Here is a 26,033-nt window from a genome sequence, read left to right as displayed (position 1 = left end):
GGAGATTATGTTTTGGAACTGTTTCGCTGCATCTGACAGGGTTGCCTTCATTTTGAGCAAGGTTACGTTTTAAGATTATCAAGAAATTCTGTCGAGAAATGTGAGGCCTCATGTTATAAATCATGGTCTCTATCTCAGGTCAAGGGTTTCCAAAAGGAGGACGGCCCATAAAAAGGCGAAAATAGCCAAGAATGAGTGCGAGGAAAGGACCAGACTATTCTGAAGTGGTTTTCTATTAACCCTGATCTAAACCCCATTGGAAATCTGTGAAAAAGGCTCAAGTTAGAGCAGTGTGTCAAAACACAGTAGCTGTTGAACTGTGGCTAATGTTTATTGTCATTTACAGAAAAAAACTGAAACGGGGAGTGCCTCCAAACATTGAGCAAAAAATATGAATCTGAATCTTAATTCTTGTTCAGGCATATTTCAAGAGTTTTTCTTTAAACAGAATGGAAATAAAATGTAAATACAAATATAATGGCTGATTTTGATGGGTTATTTTTTTTGTATTGTATTATTGTTACATTTGGGTTGAACCCCATGAACCTTGTGAAGATAAAGAGGTAGGTAAAATTAATAAATAATTGAATGTTACTTTTGGAAGTTTAAAGTGATCTCAGTGACCCCTGTGGATTTTTCTTTCATTAACGGAGGAGGGGGGGCTTGATTTTTTTTCCACGGGAATATTTTATACAGCTCAACACAAAATAGCACATAATTCTGATGGAAAACACAAACTATGTAGAGCAGCATATAGTAACAGGTGCTTTGGTCAGATAAAACAATCGTAGATGCTATTTGTTTTTTTTTACCTAATTGCAGAAGCTTTTCAGCGTGTGTGGTGGATCGGCCTTAAGACACCATCCTCACATGGTGGAAATCATACTTAGAAGTGGAGAAAACCTGTTGAAGGTTGCAAAAGGTCAATTTTTTTTCAAACAATCCAATATCTTTTAACATAAAACCAAGTGTCCTCATCTCGATATGCAAAGCTGGTAGAGAGGTAGTAACTGCAGCATAAAGTGGCACTACAAAGCATCGAAGCAGGAGGGCTAAATTTCTATGTGCAACAGAGTTGCATAACATTTTCCAAGACTAATCCACTATTTAAAAAAAAAATGTAGAAAACATGTTATGGCTATTTCTGATCAGTAATGTACTGTATGTATTTGACTCCAATGTGAATAAAGGTATATTCTTTGCTGAGAAAGAACCAAAATTTCCTACGCATTTTCATGCATTTGCTTTACTGTAAATATTTTAAGTCACTAGTCGCCCCCTGCTGAGGATTATGAGTAATGTATATATATATATATATATATATATATATATATATATATATATATATATATATATATATATATATATATATATATATATATATATATATATATATATATATATATATATATATATATATATATATATATATATATATATATATATATATATATATATATATATATATATATATATATATATATATATATATATAAAATTTCACTTGTCACACTAGCAAGAAGGTGAGAATACAGACACAGGAAAATAAACAAGGAACATAAATAAAAAGGTAATAAATAAATTAATAGAAAATAAATAAATAAGCGTGGTGCTGATTATATATATATATATATATATATATATATATATATATATATATATATATATATATATATATATATATATATATATATATATATATATATATATATATATATATATATATATATATAATCAGCACCACGCTTATTTATTTATTTTCTATTAATTTATTTATTACCTTTTTATTTATGTTCCTTGTTTATTTTCCTGTGTCTGTATTCTCACCTTCTTGCTAGTGTGACAAGTGAAATTTCCCAAATACAGAATGAATAATTATTTAATTTAATCTAATCTAATGCCAGTTGGTTCAATCATTTGAATGAAGTCAAGGTTAGAGAGGTGTCAACAGGACAGAAAAGAGGTTAGCATGGCCACCTTTCAATTCTGAGACTACAGATTGAATCCCTCGTAGGTTTGTGCTTAGATTGCATGTTTTCTTCAGGGAGTCGGGTTTCCTCCCACATCCCAAAAGCATGCATGGCAGAATGAATGAGTACTCAAAAACTATACCTAAATAATAGTTTTGCATGCATGATTGGTAGCTTCTTTTTGCCTTACAAATGGGTGAAAACAAATTTACGGGGTACCCCGTCTACTACCCGCTGTTGGGTGTTCTAGACATAAGCAAACCTGTGACTCTTGCGGACAAACGGCTCGGAAAATGATATTTACCCGTTTTGAAACTTGCTCATATGTCATGAATGTATATTTTTACGTAGATTACGTGTTCAATGTTAGATACCGCATTACCTAAATAAATTCTATTTTGTTATTGACAGCCTGCTTTCATGTCCATATTGGCAATTTGCACCATAAATTTAATGGCTTTTCTCGCATAAAACATTTACATTGTGTATTTTACAAGGCATGGTTAAAGTCTCTCAAGCGCCATCCAAGTTTTCTTCATAGAACACTTTTGCCATAGCTAAAGAAACCTTGGCGACTTTTTTGTCCTTGGCTTCTGCACCCATGTTGGTGCGTGCAAGTCCTACCCAGTAGTGCTCCGTGCGGGCCTGGTAATCTGTCAACGTCTCCCCATCCTTTACTGCCGGGTGCTCATCTTCATCTGGGTAAAGACAGATTCCATATTTGTGGATTTTATTTAATGCTGCGTAGATGAGCTGATAAACCAAGTGGGAACAGCGTGCCGTGTCCTGCGACGGCCCAGCTCGGCTTACAAAGACACGCGACAGATGAAAGGCGCGTCAATATGAATCATCACCTTGAAACTGCTCTGTCTACTACAGCCAGTCTTGCATCTCTATCTTTTATGGCTCCAAAAAAAAACTGTGCTGGAAGGCGAATAATCTTTTTTCTGTAATGATGGATTTGGCTACCACAAAATGGCTTTCTTACACTGATGTTAATTACAAAATATCAGCAGTTTAGTCATGATCCATCATGTTTTTAGCATCTTTTGGAAGCAGCACGTTTGATAAACTTTCAATTTTTATACTTTTTAGGCTGTTTATTGTTAAGGATTTCTCTGCTATTCCCATTGTAATTATGTACTATATAGGCAAGAGAGGCCATGTTTGATGAAAATTATGTTAATATTTTGTCATGTCTACGTTGGATATTTTATAACAAGTTCCATTTCCATTTTAAACTGTGACTTTCTTGACAATTGCTGCATTTGTAATGTTCTTTGCAGGTGTTGTTTAAGTGAAAATGGACAATGCTGATAATAGTATACTTTTAAAAGAAAATAAATGAAAAATAATCCCTTGCCTGTCTGATCAGAGTCCTCTTCTTCTTCCTCTTCCTCCTCCTCTTCCCCTCCCACTGCTCCTGTTGCGGCCTCCTCTTCCTCATCATCATCTTCTGACTCAGACTCTTCCAGCCATTCTTGGGTCTCTAAAGAGAGTGAATCATCCAATTCAATGAAAACTCAAACGCCACCACCAGGCTTCCTTTTCAGGTGGACTCATCATGTTTCCAAGTGATATGTTTTTTTTCTTGAATTTCATTCATAAAGGTCAAAATTAATTTTGTTTAGCATTTCATCTGTTTATCTTTTCTCTATTTTGAAATAAATGACCGTATTGGCCACATTGTCTTGCATTATGGTGTTTCGTCTTTGTCACCTTGCAGTTTCGTGCATGTCAAGTCTAATTTGTGCGCATATAAGCCGTACCCTTGATTCAGTCATTTTTTTGAGTTACAAATACGTATATGTGAGAAAATACGGTACTCACAATCGGGGAGTATTTCACTGGCCACTAGAGGACAGTATCTATCTTTTGGAGTTAAATAATAGTACAGAGAGGGTTTTTGAATTCCAAATAATGTCAAATAGACACAGAAAACGCTGTCCCTACGTCACGGTGATGCACTTATTGTGGCATGTCCTGGATCGAACCTATTAACTGCAATAAACGAGGTATTACCGCACTCCCGTACCGATGTCATCTTAGTGCCAAATCAATATTAGTATCGGTATCTGTTATTTCCGGACTTTCCTAACTGGCCGACTCACTTGGATCCATGGCAACTAAGACCTCCCACTGGTCCATCTTGTGAAGATCCAGACAGTAGAGGTCGTTTAAGGTGAACTGACGACTGCCCACTTCAAACATGCCCCCGTAAAGGAAGAGTTTTCCCTGGCGCACGGTTGCCATGGCGCTAGACCTTGGGCTGGGCTCCACCAGAGTGGATGCTGAAGGGAAATGAAGGAAGAAAGCAATTAAAAGAACATCACCAAAATGTGTCCTTATTTGGATCTCAACTACATTGGCCATGTGGTGTCAGTGAGATTCTTGCGTACAGCAATAGTTTTACTGTCAAAATAGAAGCAAGGGTAAACTGATCCAAACCTCATTTGTCTCTGAAAATCAAGTGTTTTTGCTTTTTACGAAAATGGGAAGCGCACGGAAGAGAAAAGAAATCCTCTATCATCTAATCGGTTCTCAAGGAGACTAGATTGTAATTATGTTGTGTGTATTGGGTTATACCATCCTCCTCTTCATCATCATCCTCCTCCTCATCATCATCAATGGCCTCCTCCGCCTGCTGAGCTCCAGGGATTACTTCCTTGATGGTCATCACTGTGCCATCCTCTGTGACAATTTCCTTGATGACCTCGATAGGCCCTTCGGAAGCATCGGCTTCCTCCTTATCTGCTACATCCCCTTCGGCTTCATTCTTCTTCCCTCGCCGACGTTTTTTCTTCTCCGTTTTGTTACCCTGAAAAGATGACTGAAATTGCTACACATATTGTGTTTGGAGAATCACAGAATTGTGACTCAGTTTCCAAGATTTAATGTAAATTCTCACGACATTTGACCAAACAAACGGCAATAGGCTGCCATGTGGCAATCATTGTCATGGTCATTTTATTAGATCACATGACAGGAGCTCACCCTAAGTTGTCCAGGATACCAGCGGTTCTTCACCGTGTCATACAAGTAGAGGTCATTATAAAAGTCTCCCTCCAGCGTCTCATCCTCTTCTTCGTCACAAACCCCACCGAACAAGACGGCGCGCCCTGCAGGGCCCACTGCCATGGAGAAGCCTGAGCGGGGAGGCGGTTTGTTTCCTGATGGGCTCAACCTGGACCACGTCCACTTTTCTGTAGTTGTATTTGACAATGATCCAAGATTTAAAAAAAAAATAAAAACTATAAACTGCACCGTTCTTGTGTTATTGTACCTTGGCCATCTTTACCGTCTTGCTTGAGGAGAAACATGTCAGAGTGAATCGTTCCCTTCTCAATGTCCTTTTTGTGTTTCTAGGTGAACAATGCAGGGTATTATGACGTTGCAATTAAAATTATCATGGCGCCGTGTTAGTGGCAAAGGATTTGAAAGTCAATCTATGTCCAAAGTTTGACCTTGGAACAAAGAGAAATACAGTCATACCTTGACATACGAGTGTCCCAACGTATGAGAAATTTGAGATACGAGGAAAATTCCAAGCAAATTTTTGCCCTGAGATACAAGACAAATTTGACAAACGAGTCTACGATGCGGCCGCCAGGTGATCATTTTCACTCTACCCAGTGATATTCATGACGAGGGGGAGGGGCTTTCTTTTAATATGGATAAAGGCGAAACAGTTAGCAGAATCTGCGAGGACTAGAAAGTAAAGTAAGCGACTGAGAAAGAGGATACTTTGACACAAGCCCCAGTCGTGGCTGGTTCGATAAATTTTAAAAAACGGTGAGGCACGGGAAAGCAGCTAGTTCCGACTCGAACGCCGCAGCAGAATTCATTAACACCTTTGCCTCGCTTATGGCACAACATGGTTAAACTTCAATTTTAAGTGTGTATTGTAACCAAAATTTATTTAAGTAAAATTTAAAGTTTGTTATGTTACGTAGTGCCACAAAAGTGTAACGAACCGAACGTGTCAAATCTGTTAGCTGCTAACATCTGTCTCTAACTTAGAAACTTCGTACTGTACTGTAGACAATGATGTCACAGTTTATTGCATATCATAACCACTACATAGGTATTTGTTACTTTTTGAGCATAGGTGATAAATTAGAACAATGACAAACATGTTTTTCCATTGTAATATTCTATTTTAGGTGGGCTATTTTCAGAGGGTGGGAACAAACTAATTTGTATTTAGTTATTTTCTGTAGGAAAAATTGATTTGAGAAAAAAATTGAGTAAATTGACATACGAGCTCAGTCCCGGAAGGCATTAAGCTCGTATCTCAAGGTATTACTGTATAAAACAAAAACAAAATGAGGAGCTCACATGTACCTGTTTTGAGTATCCTCCATAGATGATGACACCGGAACTATCGGAGGTAGACGTCATCTGACAGGCGGATCTCGGCGAAGGGGCCATTCCTGACACGGAGAGGCGCGACCAAGAGAAAGTGTCCAGAGAGAACGAGTAGATGTCATTGTAGTAAATAAAATCTCTGTGAGGGCAAAAAATGTCAATAAGAAAGAAATGAAAGAAAGGCATGGAGAAATAAACTTTGTATTCGCAGAGTTGGGGTTCAAATGAGAATGTAAACACACAAAATAAATGACTACACCTCATTAATATCTTAAGATTTTCTCAGTGAGTACAAGTTTTAGAATGTTGTTGATGATTGCACTCACTTCTATTGGTTTAAATTTGTAATTTAGAAATAAATGACTAAGTTCCTGAACCATTTTCTAATGAAAAAAAAAAATCATTTCACGATTTTTTTTATTTTTTGTTTCATTTTTTGGAATATCTGTAAAAAAAACATTGTGTATTTACATTGGACAAATTGGTACAATCACCCAAATTGTAGGAGTATTTTGAATTATAGGTATATCATATGATTGCAAGTTTTGATCCAGAAGGGATACTCAGTTTAGTCTGTTTTTGTTATTTGGATAAAAATGAAGATTATGTCAAAAAGTAGTGTTTGATACTTCACTGTGGTCAAAGTAGTACTAGGGCCACACAATTTCAATGGCTAACAAAGGTTTTAACACTTGTTAAGACTTCAATTTTCTAAAAATCTGAAAATATGGATGAATATTGGTTAATGAGATTCCCTTTAACGCAGCTCTATTTAGCGGATGCATAATGAAATCCCCTAACCACTACTTCTATTGCACCTTCTAATATAGTGCGTTATACATGGAAATCGTTTTAAAATAGACCATCTATTAATTAGATGACTTATATTCCGATGGATTTTATAGGACAGAAAATACGGCATCAGAGTTATGAGTCAAAAGTTTCCACCTTGTGCTCTCATGAAAGCCTCCAAACACCAGCAGCTGTCTTCTACTGAGGGCCATTCGGTGGCCACTACGACTCGAAGGACCACCAGGGGCTCTAGGAAAAAAAAAGTGTTTTAAAAAGATAAATAAAAAAAATCCATGTGTCAAAATCACCAGCCTGTCTTTAAATGAGTCCATCATACTTGATATTCTCCCAGGTATGTGTTGCAAGGTGCAACACCCAAAGGTCCTTGTAATGGTAGAATTGTTCCCCATTTGGGGAAGCAAATTCTCCTCCAAAAATCCACAGCTGGCCCCCACCTTGAGAGACTGCTAGAGCCTGATGGAGTGGGTGATAATGTTGATCAAGTTTTGTCATTTGGTTATACAGTGGTACCTCGTCATACGAGCAATTTGAGATACGAGTACATTTTCGAGCAAATATTTATCTTGAGATCAGAGACAAATTTTGATATACAAGCATACAGCGGGGGCACTGTCTTTCTGGTCACAACTCCCTCATGTAATGTTACTATGAGCACTGGGCGCAGTGTTGCATTTTTTCAGTGTTTTTTTTTTCCCGTTGGCGTAGCGATTGCTACGAGACTACTTCTCGTTGGCAAGTGGTCGTGCCTTATCCTGTTATGATGACATTTGTGTGCATCATTTGTGGAATATTTTGAAGGGAAAACAAAAGCAAACAACCCTTGATAGGTTGCATCGGAAAGTCAGGGTCGAGGCGAGGCAAATAGAACCAAAAGAAGGTATCAAAAATTAAAACAAAATTAGAAGTTTAGTGTAAGGTTAGGTTAAATTTATTTTTGAGTGTGTCTGCATCATAATCCAAGTTCATTTAAATGTTTATGTTGTTACGAGCGCATTGCCCGGCAAAAAGTCCCCCCTCTCTTTGTACGTCTCTCCATCCCTTCCGCGAAATCTGTCTAATTTTAGTACTATTAAACACATTTTAGTACTATCAAACCACTAGTTATTTGTTACTTTGTTAATTAAAATGGCGAATTAGAACAAATAAAAATGTTTTTTCCAAACCAATATCCTGTTTTTGGTGGGTTTTTTTTCCAGAGGGTTGGAAAAAAATCATTTGTTTTTAGTTCATTTCTATTGGAAACGTTCATTTGAGTTAAGAGTAAACCGGCATACGAGCTCAGTCCCGGAACGAATTAAGCTTGTATCTCAAGGTATCACTGTATAGCCAATCAATATCAAGATGTCAATCAGTGCATTGAGCCATTGCCATATTTTAAGTTTGTGAGTGACTAGAACAAACCTGGTGAGAGCATCGTGGGGGAGGCGGGTTGGGGATCTCTGACTTTATCCAGCTGTTTTTCTTAATGTTGTAGAAAAACAGATCATTGTACAAATATGTCTGCAAAAACGAAAATAAGATCTTAGATTGAAGATCAGGGACAGACAGAAAGCAAATTATGCATGGTCTATTAAGTATTATTACCAGATTATCCTGACAATAATATAAGTATTTATATTACCTTCTTCCCATTGAAGAATTCACCACCAAATAGGATGAGCTCATCTTTCTCAGGATGAGGAGAAAGAGTGGCACTTAGCCTGAAAATGAAAAAAAAAATGCTGATTTATTGCAGTGTATGGAAAACCATGTTAACTTTTGAGTAGTCGTTTGTTTTGACACTGAAGTCTCACCTTGCTGATGGAGGTGGACATGCAGTTTCTACAACCTGAGTTTTCTTGGCATCCAAACTTTGAAATTCCGCAATCAGAGCTTCCAAATCCTCCTGGAAAACAAGCACAAAATCGTATTTTATAATGTTCCTCAGCAGCGAATTAGTATTTTATTGCATTTTTATTGCATTATTTGACTTCAGTTTGGACACAACATGACTATAGAAGATGAGTAGTAGTATTGTTATATTACAGTAGTGAAAAGTAACATCACCTCTTCACGTTTGGACCTCTTGGAAACCTTTTTTTCCATTTTGGCAGCGGTCTTTTCTGCTCCCTTCACTTTCTTGTCGTTTTTGCCTTTTTTGCCCATGATTGATGGTGTATCGATTTAGTACGAAGTAACTAAAATGTTAAATTTAAATTCATAAAAACATCCCACATGTCGAGTTGAAATCCAATGCTGTCCTGCATCAACTGATTTTACTTCCGGGATTGCAAGTGGCATTATCTAACAGCACCGTCTAGCGGGTCGGAATGGTATGTCAGTAGTTTGGTACACTTGTTTTTGTTTTTTGGGTTTTTTTTTTTGCTCTTGTTTAATCTCTCTTTGTATTATTTCTAGGTATATTTTTCATACACTGTAAAAAAAAAAATAATGTGGCATTGAGAGGGAAACCTATGAAGTTTAAATCGGGTACAAAACATTTGGCAAAGCAACAGGAAGCCAAATATATATAAAAGAATATAAGAAAGTTATGTTAAATGAAGCATGCAACTGTTTTCTTATTGCCTTTTGGATACTACAGCCTACAATTAACATTTGTTAACTTGATTATAAACAGCATTTTTTCCATTCATTGATATTTTTGTTTGTTTTTAAAAATATAAATAAACATATCCTGGGGTAAAGATAACTATGGAACGCAATTATAAAGCTTTCCCAACACAAGCAACCTCTATGCTGATGATCATTAGGACACTCATTGATTCATTCCATTTCTTTCTGAACTGCTTATCCTTCCAAGGGTCGCGGGGGTGCTGGATCCTACCCAAACCGACTACGGGCACCAGGCAATGGAATCATTGATGCCTGAACTGTGAGGCTGTCGTGCCAACCACTTAGGCAATGGGCTGGCCAGATTATATTAAACATTTTATCTTTATTCATTCATTCATTTTCAGAACTGCTTATACTCGCAAGTATCGAGGGGGTGCTGGAGCTTATCCCACCATCACCCTCCGAGCGGATCACTTACCTCTCACTGTCTTTCACTTACCTTCAGTCAGCCAGTAGGAGGCAGATCACCGCCCAACGTTTTTTCATATTACCTCACCCCGCAGTTATTACACAGAAGGGATTGTGTGTCGTGCTACCGCAAGTTCAGAGTACTGATGGATGTGGGACAAAAAAACTGTCCTTAAGCATATTTGTCCGTACTTTGTGGGACCTGACAACTGATTACACAATGATTTTCATTTCTTGATTAACTGTTTTTTTCTATTTTATTTGTACAGTTTATTAATGTTTAATGCTTAACGGATTCAAAGTAAAATTGAAATTGAAACGGTCTACTTTTATGGTGGTAGGTGAAAAGTGATTATTTTCTTCTTGTGAAATAGAGAAAACAGGATATAATTTGAATAACAAGATTTATTATACTATGTATGAATATTTATGCCTAATCATGTGCTGTGCATGAGGAATGTCACAGATAGTTAGGCAGCAACTAATGAATATTGTCACCTTCAGATGGCATTTTGCTGACACGGAAGTGCTCTCTTGAAATTAAAGGTCTGAAATGTTGGGCAACATTTCGGGCACTTTTAAGACATCTCATTGAATCAAGTGAGTTTCTTGCCATTTTATTCCACTCTGTAGCTATAAGTGTTTTATAACAACATTACTAAACTGACCTGAAAAAAGAAAGAAAAAAAATATATGTACACAATGAAATTCAGATGAAAAAACCAATGTACCATCAGGTGCCCCTTAGTATTATTCTACTATGAATGAATGAATGAATGAATGAATGGATGCAATCACAGCCATTTACATTATCGGATAAATGAGCATTTGATTGTTTGAGTTGTGCTAAATCGGATTTTTTTAAAATTAGTTTTAGAGAAAATCAATTCAACCAAGTGCAATTCACATTGCGAATTGTGAGTTCAAATTGTATAAATCCCTTCTAGAAAATGTACATATTTTTTCTCATATTTGTGTATCCATTAGAAACAACATTACAGCATGGGAGATGAAATACGATATAATGTTTCATATTTTCTCCTCTTTAATGAAGATTGATTGTCACTTTGCACCTGGGCCCTCACAAATAAACGCACCGCCACTCTAACGTCAAATGCTTCAGCGAGTCGGCATGCTTGCGTCAATACGCGGGTGCTGGGTGTCTGGTGTAGGACGTGCTCGTGACTGCAACCACAAGGAGACAATAAAAAGGACACAGATGATGATATAAACCAGGGAAATGACAGTCTCTTACAAATGTTGTTTTTGCAATTACCTTGTGATACAAAAGTGTAAGATAAACAAAATAAATATAATAATCGGACATAGGCTTTGTAGTGATCATCACCAACAAAAGCCTAATTGTCATCATACTCAGAACTGCATATGACATAATTAATATTAAGTATAGGCATTAGGATCTTTAAAATAGATTTTTGTAATTATATCCTGCAAATAGTCAACATACCTGACTCCACATATTCAAATGGTACATTCATTATATAACATTAATAGGAATTTAAAATGGGCGGTCCGGTGTGGCGAGTGGTTAGTGCGTCGGCCTCACGGCTCTGGGGTCCTGGGTTCAAATCTAGGTCACTTTTCACATGTGTGGAACTTCCATGTTCTTCCTGGGCCTGCATGGGTTTCCTCCGGGTATTTCGGTTTCCTCCCACATTCCAAAAACATGCGTGGTAGGCTGATTGGACACTCTAAATTGCCCCTAGGTGAGCATGTATGTTTGTTTGTCTACTAGTGCCCTGCGATTGGCTGTCAACCGATTCAGGGTGTCCCCTGCCTCTGGCCCGGAGACAGCAGGGATTGGCTCCAGCACCCCCCGTGACCCTAATTAGGATAAAGCGGTTTGGAAAATGAGATGAAGAATTTAAAATGCATTCAGTTTAGTTGGATATTTCAGTGTTAAGTTCACTCTCTCTTGGAAAAAAGGTAAAAATACATAAATATATATTAGCCAATGTGTTGTTGTTACCAAATTTAAATTACAATGACAGCAAAAATAAAATAAAAACTCAGTTAAATTAAGTAAAGCACTTTAATAGATTTACAGCTATATTGCTGTCAATGGTAATTTTGTGTTTCTTACCTTTTGCGTTACGTTTTGTAGGAAGGAGTGTTGCAACTTTAGAGGGATGTACGTGTTTCACCATAAACATTTCATACACACCATCCGTTTTAAGATACTGTTAGATCTTGGTGTGTTTGTATGTCTGTTCCAACTTCCATTTACGGCGCATATGTGTCTTGTGATTGTCACTTGATGTGTTTGTGTATTTACTTAGGGCGTTAAGACACAACAGTCTTCTGTGAGTAACAAGCCTTTTTTTGATCTATTACGGCCACTCTGCCAAGTCTAATTTCCTCTTTTTGTCCCTGAGACAATGGGAACAAAAATGTGAAGTGGAACAATAAACAATCAAATGCATGTGTATCAGTTTGTGCTCTAAAGATGGAGTTGGCTTTTTTCTGCATGGTCTCCAACGAGGAAAAGTGGAATAGAAAATGCTTGAAGTTCAAAATGGAGTTCAAGTTGGAAGGGCACCGTCAAGAAATTTTAGAGGGCACACACAGAGGTGTTGTTGTCACAAAAGTCTAAATTATAGTTGCTAATTGTATAGGCGAGGAAGTGCGTTCATGTATGCATCGTGACTGTAACATAGGGACGTAAAAGCAATCATATATTAGTCTTCCACACTTACTTGCCCTTCGCTTAATGCTCAAACTACTCGAGAGGATTATATATTGTTTGCTTCTGTGAGCATTCATCGGCTGAGTGTCATTTTGACATGGGCAAGCCAACTCGTCTCCAATGTAATCCTCCTCACGACAGTTTGGTGCCAATAGACAATCACATGGGACTATTGTTAAACAACTCTCGGGGGGTGCATAGGCGAAATGATACAAATATCATTTATCACTTCAATTAATTGGTGCTCAATAAAAAAAAACTGTTTCCTGCAACCAACGCCAAAAACATCAAATGAGTTCAGATCTCTGTGAGGCATGGCGTGCCACTCATGTTGACATTTTAGATTAGATTAATTTAGATTACTTTAATCATCTCGTATTCAGGAAATTTCACTATATATATATATATATATATATATATATATATATATATATATATATATATATATATATATATATATATATATATATATATATATATATATATATATATATATATATATATATATATATATATATATATATATATATATATATATATATATATATATATATATATATATATATATATATATATATATATATATATATATATATATATATATATATATATATATATATATATATATATATATACATACAGTTCTCTTAACATTCAGCCATTTTATTGAGGAAGGGTCTGCTGAATTTTAAAAATTCATACTTTGTGACATCAACCTCAACGATTAATCTGTATATTGATAGAAGGCTCACAGGTTTTATTATTGTAGTATTGTTGTTGTCCCTAAACTCATTATAATTAGTGGGACATAGGAATTTGCCACCTACATGTTTAGGATAGATTCTACAGAACCCGCCAATAGTACTATCCCATTCCCATACCTAGAAAGGGGGACAGCATTTGACAGACAAAAAAACAATGCTGGACACAAAAAATAGGAAGCCACAAACACAAAATTAGGAAAGACAAATAAGAATAGAGACTGAATGTACAGCAAGCCTTAACCATGTTTATTCAAACAAGATAAATGAAAGCATATGAAATATAAAATGGATTGGATCCATGTTGTGTGATAAATTAGTTTCCCTTTGTAATGTTATTAGAAACCCAACCCTCTGAAAAAAAACACCAAAACATTTTTATTTGTTCTAATTCACCAGCTATTAACAAAGTAACAAATAATTTGTGGTTTAATAGTACTAAAAATAGACGGATTTTGCGGAAGGGGGAGTGGGGGGAGACAGGCGGGGGGACTTTTTGCACAGCAATGCGCTCGTAACATAATATAAACTAATTTAAATGAACTTGGATTACGAGATAGAGACTCTCAAAAATAAATTTAATCTTACCTTACACTAAACTTAATTCTAACTTTGTTTTAAATTTTGATACCTTTCTTCTCCCAGGTTGGCTCTATTTCCCCCGCCTCCATCATGACTTTCAGATAGAACCGATCGAGGGTTGTTTGCTTTTGTATTCCCTTTAAAATATTCTGAAAAGGGTGCCCGCAAATGTCCTCACAATCGGATAACGCACAACCACTTGCCAACGAGAAGTAGTATATACGCCATTCGCACTGACTAACGGGGAAAAAAACACTGAAAAAATGCAACGCTCCGCCCAGTGCTCGTAGAGAAATTACACGAGGGAGTTGCGACCAGAAAGACAGTGCCTCTCGTGTCCGCTGTATGCTCGTTTATCAAATTTGTCTCATATCTCAAGATAAATATTTGCCCGAAATTTTACCCGTATCTCAAATTGCTTGTATGTCGGGGCACTCGTCTGTCGAGGTACCACTGTATTGTAATTATTATATTGGGCCTTAGAATCAAAGTTATCCATATGGCAAGCAAACCCTCAGTGATTGTTTGCCAGTGACAGGCATTGAAATACCACTACACAACCCTCTATTCATGTGAAATCATTATTAAACCTTTTTCTTATTTTCCTTTTTTTAATGGCTGTTTACAAACTGCTATGAGACAAATGAAATGTCCTTACTATCATTCAAAAGCAGTAGATAAAGTAATATTTTTAAAGATTTATTTTTCATGCGTTATGCTCACGTGTGATTAAGAAAACGTGACAAACAATAAACAACAAAGACAACACAAAAACACAACTGAACACAGGAATAGAGGGAAAAAAAAGATTCAACATTTATTTGGAAAACACTTTCCATAAAATGTCCTGTAAACCAAGACGATTAATATCAACCAACAATGTTTGCTAAAAAAATAAATAAATATCTACACACCTAAACAAGTTAGTTAGTTTCCCCATCAGCTTCTTACCTAATGAAAAATAAACAATCACCTATAATCCACCAACACTGTCTCTATGGCAACAATAACCATTATAAGGAACACTGTAAAGCATCATTTTGATGGTATCCTAAGTGAGAAAAGGTCTAACTCTATGGAAGTAAGTGTAAAAGAAGAAAAAAAACGGACACAATTGTAGACAAAGTAGGAGTTCATAATAAGTGGAGTGTCATTACCATTGTAAACCACCATTTACAGCAGACAAAAAAACCTTATGGATCCCTCTTCTATCGTCCTCTACTTACATAACAGAAATAAACATGCACATCAAGTCTTTTAAATAAGTAGACAAAAACTAAAAAAATAGGGGCTTAACACTTTTGGGTGTGGATCATGAACAAATAAGTGATTACTTTAATGCCCATAAATCCACACATTGCTTAAAATGAGTGTAAATGGGCAAAGCAGGTCAACACAACAAAAAAATAGTCTTCTAGTTGACCCCATGGCCAACTATGAATCCTCTATGAATCAAATTAAGTCGGCACACAAAGCAGACACTCAAAAAGTTTACTTACTACCTGCAGCGACTTATTAAACCAATATGCAATAATTACTTTTATTTTGCTAAAAAAAAAGCTCGTGGGTTTTATGTTTTGTTTTGAAATCCTTTTGACAAATACAAAATGTTGCATGAAATTAATAAGAAAGGGGGTAGAAAAAAATTACAAAATAACCCACCAGAATAGTAAGACAATCCTAAGTGCATGTAGTCATTGACTATGGCAGTCAAAAAAGCAGCATTCAGTCTTCATCATTTTTTTTGTAGGGAAATAGGATGATGCAAAGGACAGAGTGAAATGGAAAAGGTTGACCCACTATATAGCGAGCAATCATGGGGCAGGCCGAAAGTCTAGTAGTAGACATAGCACAGATGGAGTGTGTGAAAGTGTGCATGACTGGGAGAGGAAATATAGCGAGTGAGATCTTGGCTTAACATTGATCAGCTGTAATGTCAGAACTCAATAGCAGTAACAGTTGGAGGTATTCAGAGCTCCTAAGGCACCACCTGCAATGCTTTCTGGCAGAGCGCCGTGGTTGAGACTGTAAAACATGTAAACCACATCGTCAAAATTGCCCAATGAAATAGAACTGCTTTGTTTCCGCGGCAATATATTACTCACAGATTCCATTGAGGATCCACTTAGGTTTGTTCTTCCATGTCACACCAAAGAGGTAAACTGGTAGTCCGGTGGCGATGATGCCGAAACCGATTGCACATTCCTTTGGCGTTTTCCAGAAGGATACGATGATAAGGAAGAGGCAGGCCAGCACAAAGGATATAGGTAACAGCAAATTCACCTGCCGGCCAGGACAAAAGTAACATTCAATTAGGCAGTAAGGAACAGAAGAGTGTATCAACTTCAATGCAAATCATTTGAAATCAAAAATCTTAGAAGCTACGATTGTAGACTATGGCTGCCATTGATGGCGCAGTTTTGACTGCAGAGGGCGTAAGAACAAATATGACTACGCAATCCATCACAAAACTCATAAAATTCTAGTTTTACTGCACCCGTGTTGAAAAAAATGAAATCATGTAATTGTCTATGTACAGTATGAATGAGCTACAAAGTCAGGCAGAATACCCCGACGTGCCAGATCGGACCCCCTAGCGGGCTGCTTCGAGCCCGTAAGCCATATGTTTGACACCACTGGTCTAAGGAATGGTTTGTTGATATTATTTGAGCAATTAGGAACCAAACATGCGCTGTAAAAATGTGTATTTTATAATCTGTTTGTTTTGTATGATTTTTTTTTTTTTAATTTCTTGTTCTTTGCTTTAAGTTTTCCTTTCCACTAATTCTCATTATATATTCCCTCGTATGGCCCTGCTCCATCGGCATGGGTTTCAAGAGAGCAAATATCCATTATCCATGCATAAATAGTCTTATCGCTATGAAGTATAATGTAAAATTGTCTTACTAATAGACTCATCCGGGAGGGTTAGGAACGAGGGTAGCGTTGCAAATGGAAAGTTCATCTTTGTGGCCAAAGTTTTTTGTCTAAAAATCAAAGTACGACAACTGTGTCTTAACTGTCCTTGACTTCGGCTTATATTCACCTCATGTTACATTCCCTATCCAGATTGCTTGGCAACACTAACGACATGATGTAACAGTATTGAATGCTACAAAGGCATATCGTGTGCTAAACTGGGCAACATGAATGTGAAAGGCAAACAAAGCCTAAATGAGGCTTTAGTCTACAGTATCACTTTAAACACAGTTTCTGAAGTGTAAATGGTGATTTTCTTTACAGTGCCATCCAACCTCATAGATTTTACTGTCATTTAAACAATGCAATTGAATGTGTTTTCCAGCTACTTAAAATGACAAGGCAACAAAAAAAATTTAAGAGCAACTAAGTTACACTCAGTTTTCATCTTCATTGAACGGTAAGAGTTGGATCCTGTCTAACATCTTTAGTCAAGTTGCTCAATTTTTGGCAAGATATTAATCTTTGTTTGCATGTGAGCTTTCGCATGCTCGCATGCAAACAGAATGTAACTTTGGCAGAATAGTCCTCTTTGTGTTAAGAGTGTCCTGCAGCAAGTGAAGCAATCACTTTACTAGCAGCTGACAAGCATTCAGCAATTGTGTTCTGTCCTTTAATCTCAAACCAGGGTCCATTCATTCATCTCTGCCAATGAAAATGTTCTTGTTGTAAAGACAAGTTACCGTTAGGATTATGTCAAGTTTTATTCAACCGAGTAATAGTCTGTTCAAATAGATAAAGTTGTGTTGAACATTTCACATTTACTCTAAGACCGACCATGATTCAGTGCCTGTCAATTGGATGTAAATTTTATCCTAAAACATTGTGTTAGAAATTTAACACTCATTTAAAAAAAAACGTTCTGGGAGGAGTGAACATCACTTCTTATCTTTAGATGAAATGATTCAGATGCAGCAAAACCCTTCTTGTGACTGACTCCAAGTCAACATTTTTTCATCATGGCTCACGAATATTCTAAAAATGTGTGAGATAATAAAAATTACAGCGATGCATTTCTGAGCAACATTATAGAACCCAATTGACATGAGGCTTTTCTGTCTGTCAAAAACGCTACAGAAGATCGGACTGTCAATCGATATGCGGTAGTTTTTGTTTCGGGCAGTTCAACTTGAGTTAAGTGGTCCGAGGTTTCATAAATCATCAAATTCCTGAAAAATCAGTTTGGCTTTGTTTTTGTTTTCCTATACCGTTTATTAATATTTCTGACTAGCTCACCTTAATTGGTCTTTCTAGCTCCGGCTTCTTATAACGAAGGTACATCATCCCAATGATGGCCAAGGCGATGCAGAGCCAGTTAAAGAAACTGAAGAAGTTGATGACGGAGAAGATGTCATTGGAGAAGGCATAAAGCAGTGTCATTATACACTGGAAGAAAGAAGAGAAGAAACATTAAAGACGATGTTAGTGTTTTTGCCACAAAAGAAAAGAAAAACATCCAAAATATCTTAGGAAAATGTGAAAAACATCTGGAACAGGTAGTTTTGTTTTGCAGGAGCTCATGATGTGTCAACTAATATGTGCAGAAAGTTTTGGTGCATTTATTTTAATTAAGACATTTTAATTAAGACAATACATGATCTTTTTCAAATTTAGGGTTATGTCTTATCAATACACAGCATAAAAGTATTAATACAAAACTAAGGAAAAGACAAGTATCTCTTAGTAGTTTTCATAGAGTATTCTAACAGGCTTGAGATACCTAACGTGGCATGAACTTTAGTGTATTACAGTATATTCGATGCTTTAGCTAATTATAACCACACTGTAATTATAGACTTGTTTGCTCCAGTAAAATTTAATAACAATTGTCATAAGTCCTCATGAGAACTGACAGATGCTACGACAAGTGTGTATAACTAAATGAAAAATCCAAACTGTATTGAAATATATCCAAGACTGTCTGTATGTGCTTCTCAAAAACAGCGACAATCGACAGCGATCCCAACATTTTTCTCCAAGATAAAACAATCAATGTACTGCAAGAATTTCATTAAATACCTAGGATTCACTCTCGATTCACAACTTCTCTTTAAACGACAGATAAGAAAACACTGAATAGAATTCAATTTAATTTGTCCAACTTTAGGCTCATTAGAAACAATCTAACTCCTGAATTAGAAAAACTATATTTTTGATAAAATGACCATATCACACGTCTTACTCCCTAATAAGTTGGTCATCGGCCTGCACGACAACAGTGTGTTTGCATGGCCTTAATGGGATTTTTGGCAGTAACCCAAAATATAAGCATTACATCAACATTAGGAATGTGAACTAGCATTTTGTCACCAGTCAGTTGAATTGCACTTGTTGGTAAAAATCTAAATATCAGCCTAGAAAAAAAGATATACTCACAGTGAATATTAAAGAAGGAAGTGGAGTCAACAAGGTCGGGTGGATCATTGACAGCAGACAGGGCAAGTGCCCTTCCCGAGAACCCACAAAGAATAACCTAAAAAATCCATCGGACATTATTAATATACATGCGGTCACTCTCAATTCCATACATTTTAGGAGCTGTGTTACCTTGATGATGTGAAGAGAGACCCATTGACAGAGCCAAAACAGGACAACCCCACAAACACTGGGATGATCCATGCCATCACACCTAGGTGCCGATCACCAAAATCCTGCAGAACATTCAAACATTTAAATGAGTCCAGAGTCGTCTGAGCATATTTTTACTACATTTACTCTGAGAAAACTGGATAATTTGTAATAAATCAATCAAAAAGGAGGAACATATCACTTTAAACGAAGGCAAAGTTTAACACTTGCACAAGTGGAGAGTTATGTTAAAATGCAGGTGAAAAACGTCACTATTTACACAGAACAACCAAGTTTTGTTGGTCTCATGTGTAGCGAGTGACACCTGTTTGTTGAACAATTTTGATCTTTTCCCCAAATGCTAAAAAGCCCTTACCACAGCCACAGCTCCTGAATTGATCATCTCGTCGGTTGAGAGGGTGGTGAAATATGCCAGGTTGGTAAGAACATAAACTGCTGTCACAACTGGCATAGAGATAATAATGGCTCGAGGAAGGTTTCTGAACAAACAAACAATAAGATTAAACCATAAACCATTGACGTTTTGCGCTGTGCATGACTATCCGTCAGTAACTTACTTGTAAGGCTCAATCATCTCTTCAGTAACAAAATTCAAGTAATTCCTGAAAATAAGAATAAAAGAAGGCACTTGGTTATTAACATTGTGTAAAGTCAATTTGACAATACAACGTGTTGATCATCTACATTTATGAATTATTAAATACCCAGTGTGTGTATCTTTATCAGATTATCAGTAACAGACACTTACCAGCCACCATATGCAAACAAGCCACTGTAGAGCGCCAGACCAATGTTTCCAAACTCATATCGGCTGCCCTCGAAGGAATTTTCAGGGAGAAGTGAATCTGTGTCACCTGTTGAGGATAAACAAAACAAGATAAAATACTCTAGCTCACATCTAGAGATATTTCTACATCTACAAATATTATTATTATTTTTTAAACAGAAGAAATGCGTAAAGTAGTAGTTAAAGTCAATTCAGCACTGGTATACCAACAAATACACCACACTACCAAAAACAAATAAATTACAATCGAACATGGCACTAGCTGAGTCAGAGTAGGTGAACATCAATAAATTTATAGTGAAGAACATTGCTGTCACTGCCCCTTGAGTGGACCTCCAAATTCTTTCGCTGGTTTCAGGGCATCTGGACCACATTCCTCACAGAGTCGATCCCCGCAACATGCACACACATTCTCAGACATAGCGTCAGTTACTAACTCAACAGTCCCCCGGGCATGTTTCTATTAGAAGGGGTTATCCCTATACCTACAGAGTACGCATGAGAACGACCGATGACCGTGTCGTACATTACTTCTGCACTTGTGACCCAATAATCCAAAGGAAATTGTATGGCTATCGGGTTTGGGATGCCTTAAATATCCATTTGAGGGATTGAGGGCTAGATTTAGTATGGAATCTGACCACCGTTGTACAATATACCTCAATCCCATAGAAAATTGCGATTAATATTAATTCAGTAACAGTACCAATCTATGTAAATCCACTCCTCAGATGAAAGTTAGCGGCCTCATACTTGGATCTCCGCAGCAAATATATACTTTTGATTGACTGATTTAATGATGAGTTAGAAATTGGAGTGATTTAGTATTAAAAGTGCTACATTAGAGCTAAAATGTCATTCCAGATCTCCGTGCCTTTGACTGACTGTAGGTCTGCATTAAACTCCACAGATCCTATCCCAGCCAACCACGGGCAACAGGTGGTGGACACCCTGAATTGGTTGCCAGCCAATCACAGGGCAAAAGGAGATGGACAACCACTCACAACGCTCACAATTACACCACCACCAAATGGGAATCGAACCTAGACTGGCCGCACCAAAGTCAGGCGGACGAACCACGGCCCATCGGGTGGCTTAAAATGATCTAATTTTAAAGTATTAACTTTGGTTTGTCAACATATTTTAGTGGGGGTTATATTGTCTCATAAATTGTTCCCAATATGCAATATTATTATTATTATTATTATTATTATACCATATTATCTGGACTATAAGTTGAAGTTTTTTATTATTTGGCTGTGAATTATACTTGAGTGCGACTTGTGTGAAATTCTTCACACATTGTTATAAAATTTCACATGTTATTTTTTACACTAAACCGTAAGAGGGCATTCTAAGGCTGTGTTGATCATTTCAACATTGACGGGTGGGTGGACTTTTGGCGTATCCCGTAATGGGTCGCCACGGCGAACCATTGAAATCCCTTTTAACTTATAAAAAAAACAGAGAAGAGCTCACCTAAAAAATATAATTACTTTCTTTAAAAAATATATATTCTTTTTATATAAAAAATAAAGTTCCCCAAAACACATGACTTACATTTTTTCCCAATTCATTAAGCTTCATTAAGGTGCGACTTATAGTCCGAGAAATACAGTAGTTGTGTTGTTGAAGGATAATGAGTGGTTTAACAAGATATATTGAAAACATTTGCATAACATTTCATTTGAAACCTATCTTTATATAAAATATGAAATGGGTAAATGGGCTAAACACTGATTGGTCCATAATTCCTAAAATGTTTACATTTAAATATTTAAAGATTTGAGAACTGCAGCAATTTTCAATGCCATGGGAATAATTATTTTTGTGACTGAGAGATGTATCTTATATGTTATTGAGTACCTTTGCGCCCCCTTAGAAAATTGGTGTTAGCCTAATAAGCACTTATTAAGAGAGCAGATTATAAAACACAACAACAAAAACTTGTGTGAGAATCTCGTGGTACCTTGGCCGATCTTGACAAAACCGAGGATGATGATCAGGCCGAGTGCCAGCAGTTTGGCTGCGGCAAAGAAGTCTTGCACCCTGGTAGCTGCCTTGACACTGTAGCAGTTCACAAAGGTCAACAAGACTGTCATGGGAGAAAAGACAATTATTGGCAAATGAGACAAAACAACATTTTTGCAAGTACTCTTTACGGTCATCACAAAACCTGAAATCATTCCTGGATACAAAACACATAACTTTTGATTCACATTGTACAGTGTTGGCACATTTCATGTACACTACTAGAACACAACACCCCCAATAAAAGTAACTAACCAAACAGCAGGTCCCTTCACAGTTCCTAAATCAGGTCGGAGCCACAAACACAAAGATGAGGCTGGGCACAATGAGGCTCTGTGTTCAGGGGTAGTGCAGTCTACTTTTTTCCGGTAGAGTGGAGAGCACATATGCACAATGAAAAGAAGGCTCATCCAAGTGTTCAGTACATGCACCTGACTTGACCTCACATCTTCACTGTATGTGTCTGATACAGAGTGTATGTTCCCAATTGATCTGCCATTCAAGTATATACTGTTACGTCCCAAAATGTGCCCACTGCGGTTAACTTTTTCATGACACTTTTAAAGTCTAAAATAGGTTGACCATTATATTGTACATTCTTGCACATATGGTCAGCAAGTCAGGTGAAGAAAAAAAACAGTGCCTCTATTTGTCATGTGGTTTTACACAGGATTATCCTTCAAACCATATGAAGATTAGGATAAGGTGCGACTTACTACAGTCGTTGCATGGTGGGAAATGTTCGAAATAGGGCCCGTATTGAAAATAAAGAGATATTTGGTTTAATTATTCTGCAACCAAAAAATCACTAGCAAACATGACTTCACGGGTAGTACATAAACAGTACTGTGCTTGAACCATTAGTTGCTGCTGCTAATATTTGAGGCAGTATTTTTCCATGTGAAGGAATTCATTTAATATTTGAGTTAATTATTTGTTAATCAAATATGGACAAAAACTAAGGGGCAAAAAAATCCTCATTCAATAAACATCTTATTCTGCAGGATATTTGTAAATACAGTAGATGGTTTAGGATATGTTCTAATATGAACATAATTAGTCTTTCTTTTTAAATTGCTAGCTCAATTTTTCCCCCCAATAAAACATAGGCTCCAGCACCCCCGTAACACGTGCGAGGAGAAGTGGTATGGATAATGAATGAATACATTTGATTGTTTAACCTTTACAGGGCGCTCATTTAACTCATTATATTTTATTTTATTGAAATTTTATCCAACTATAAATACACAAAATTACTCATTTATAATTAGTATAATTAGCTCTCCATAATTGTGGACGTAAATTTGAGTTTTTTTTAATTTTTATTGGCACAATGCCCAGAAAATTGAACATTCAACACTTTGAGTTCTTATGAATTATATATTTCTTAAAGACCTCAAACACACACAAAAATACGAAATAATGATTGTAGAAGTAATTTCAATTGAAATACGTTCTATTTCATTTTGAAAAGTTATCATTTGCATCAGGCAATGAAATGACGTAATATTTCGTGCGACTTTTATGAGGCGCGGTTTACTCGCATGGTATGCGGGGTTTACGAGGTAGTATTTTCCTTCCCTAATCCGAACATTAAAATCAGAAAACAAAATCGGTTGGGCCGAGATTTTTCATATAGCTGATAGAACATGTGAAAAATATATATTTAAAAAATATTTTTAAGAAAAAAAAAGCAGAATCGGAATAGTGAGGAGCAGACAAGTTTCCACTTGAGGAGTGGTTGCATCATCCAAAGATACTCACGGATGCAAAGGCAGGCCACCAACTTGACCCCGTCCTCCGGTACCGTGCACACCGGGAACAGAGGCTTGAGCAGGTAAGTGGCGAAAACATAGGCGACGATGTATTGCGACGACGGGCGGATGATGAGCAACTCGATCCAGAGTTTGAGGAAAGCCGGAAGAGAACCGTACACCTCCAGGATGTAGGCATAGTCCCCTCCGGACTTGCTGATAGTGGTCCCCAACTCGGCGTAACACAGAGCACCCACCATGGAGAAGACCCCACATACAGCCCAGATCACCAGGGACAAGCCCACGGAGCCGCACTCTTTGACCACGCCGGCCGGTGTGACGAAGATGCCCGAGCCGATGATGGTGCCCACGATGATGGCCACGCCGTTCATCAGGGTGATGTTTTGTTTCAAGACCACCGTCTCCCCGGCGCCCCCCAACATCTTCTCTGTTACTTGAGGGTCGTCCTCTTTGCTTAAAGAGGAATTGGAGTTTCTCTTTTTTGCCGCCGACATGTTTCCCTTTTCTGCCACACGCCGAACTTGTGTTGGGTTCCCCCTGGGCTTGCCTGGCTTCTTCTTCTTCTTCGTGGGCCGGTGAGCTGCCTGATGCCGGTCAGGCTCAACCACGAGGCTGCCGCTGAATGAGAGTTGGCGTGAGTCAGAGCAGCGTGTTCTCAACTACGCGGAATCGGTTAGTGCACTGAAACGAACCAGTCCAAATTGCCATGCTGCCCTCCCTCCCCCATGTCCAGCCCATGTTCAACCTCGACGAGCCTCCCTCATTATTCCCCAATCACGTTTGCTTTGCCACTTAACCCCCTCTAGAGGCTAAGAGGCAAACTACACCCGGGGTCAGGAACCTTTTTTGATATAGAGCCATAAACAATTCCCATTTTTTTAAATATTATTTATTGAGCCGTACCCCCAAATTTCATTAATTTGTTCATTTTCTGGGCCGCTTTATCCTCATTGTCACGTTGATATTAGTCATTATCATGTTTCTTGAAGAGCCATTTGCATTTTCAGTTTGTAGTAGTTGGTTTCAAAGAGATATTTCTAGATATTACAGTATATAATGCAGATTATAGTTTATATTATGGTTTCTCACGACCCATCCATTTTTAATATGTCTCTTGTATATCTTTGGTAAAGACTTCATTTAACTATGGAATTACTTTGGGAACTTTGACTCTGGTATTTGCTATAAATTCAACAATTTGTTGTCCTTTATCCATTGTCTTATCTCAAATAAAGTGCTTTATCACAATTTTGTTTTATGTGTTGTTTAGAAAAGTGTTGCGAAATACATGTTTGTGTGAAAGTAGCAAATAAATGTAGGTTTAGAATTGCTTGATGGACAATGAACTGATTCACTACCAAACTTGTCACAAGACATCTTTCAAGTGCCACAGAATATTGTTTCATGGCGACATGAACACGGAACTAAAAAAAAGAAAGATTAAATTATCACCTTTCATCAAGAAAGTGTGTTTCTACTCTTTTATTCATTTTCTGAACTGCTTTATCTTTACAAGGTTTGCAGGGGGTTATGGAGCCTGACTTTGGGCACCAGGCGGGGGACACCCTTAATAGACGGCCAGCCAATCACAGCACTAGTGTTCAATTACACTAAAACAATGGTGTCAGACTCGGGTTGGTTCGCGCGCCG

The 26,033-nt window shown here is 37.2% G+C and overlaps 2 protein-coding genes across 2 annotated transcripts; both read right to left on the bottom strand.

Annotated features, from left to right (window-relative positions):
* Positions 1-2,399: 2,399 nt before the first annotated feature.
* Positions 2,400-9,432, bottom strand: klhdc4 (kelch domain containing 4). The gene is made up of 13 exons (XM_077709639.1): positions 9,198-9,432; positions 8,945-9,036; positions 8,773-8,851; positions 8,553-8,651; positions 7,468-7,604; positions 7,287-7,379; positions 6,315-6,477; positions 5,254-5,332; positions 4,965-5,173; positions 4,557-4,788; positions 4,082-4,261; positions 3,334-3,459; positions 2,400-2,668 (listed from the first exon to the last, which is right to left on the bottom strand). The coding sequence occupies exons 1-13, from the start codon at positions 9,294-9,296 to the stop codon at positions 2,484-2,486; spliced, it is 1,773 nt and encodes a 590-aa protein (XP_077565765.1). The 5' UTR covers positions 9,297-9,432; the 3' UTR covers positions 2,400-2,483.
* Positions 9,433-15,014: 5,582 nt separating this feature from the next.
* Positions 15,015-25,107, bottom strand: slc7a5 (solute carrier family 7 member 5). Its single transcript, XM_077744688.1, has 10 exons — positions 24,373-25,107; positions 22,547-22,672; positions 20,539-20,644; positions 20,348-20,392; positions 20,146-20,269; positions 19,749-19,852; positions 19,578-19,674; positions 18,438-18,587; positions 16,328-16,505; positions 15,015-16,247 (listed from the first exon to the last, which is right to left on the bottom strand). The coding sequence occupies exons 1-10, from the start codon at positions 24,875-24,877 to the stop codon at positions 16,201-16,203; spliced, it is 1,482 nt and encodes a 493-aa protein (XP_077600814.1). The 5' UTR covers positions 24,878-25,107; the 3' UTR covers positions 15,015-16,200.
* Between the last annotated feature and the right edge of the window lie 926 nt (positions 25,108-26,033).

Source organism: Stigmatopora nigra, chromosome 2 (assembly GCF_051989575.1).
Source record: "Stigmatopora nigra isolate UIUO_SnigA chromosome 2, RoL_Snig_1.1, whole genome shotgun sequence".
NCBI lineage: Eukaryota > Metazoa > Chordata > Actinopteri > Syngnathiformes > Syngnathidae > Stigmatopora > Stigmatopora nigra.
This window is presented reverse-complemented; position numbering and strand designations above follow the sequence as displayed.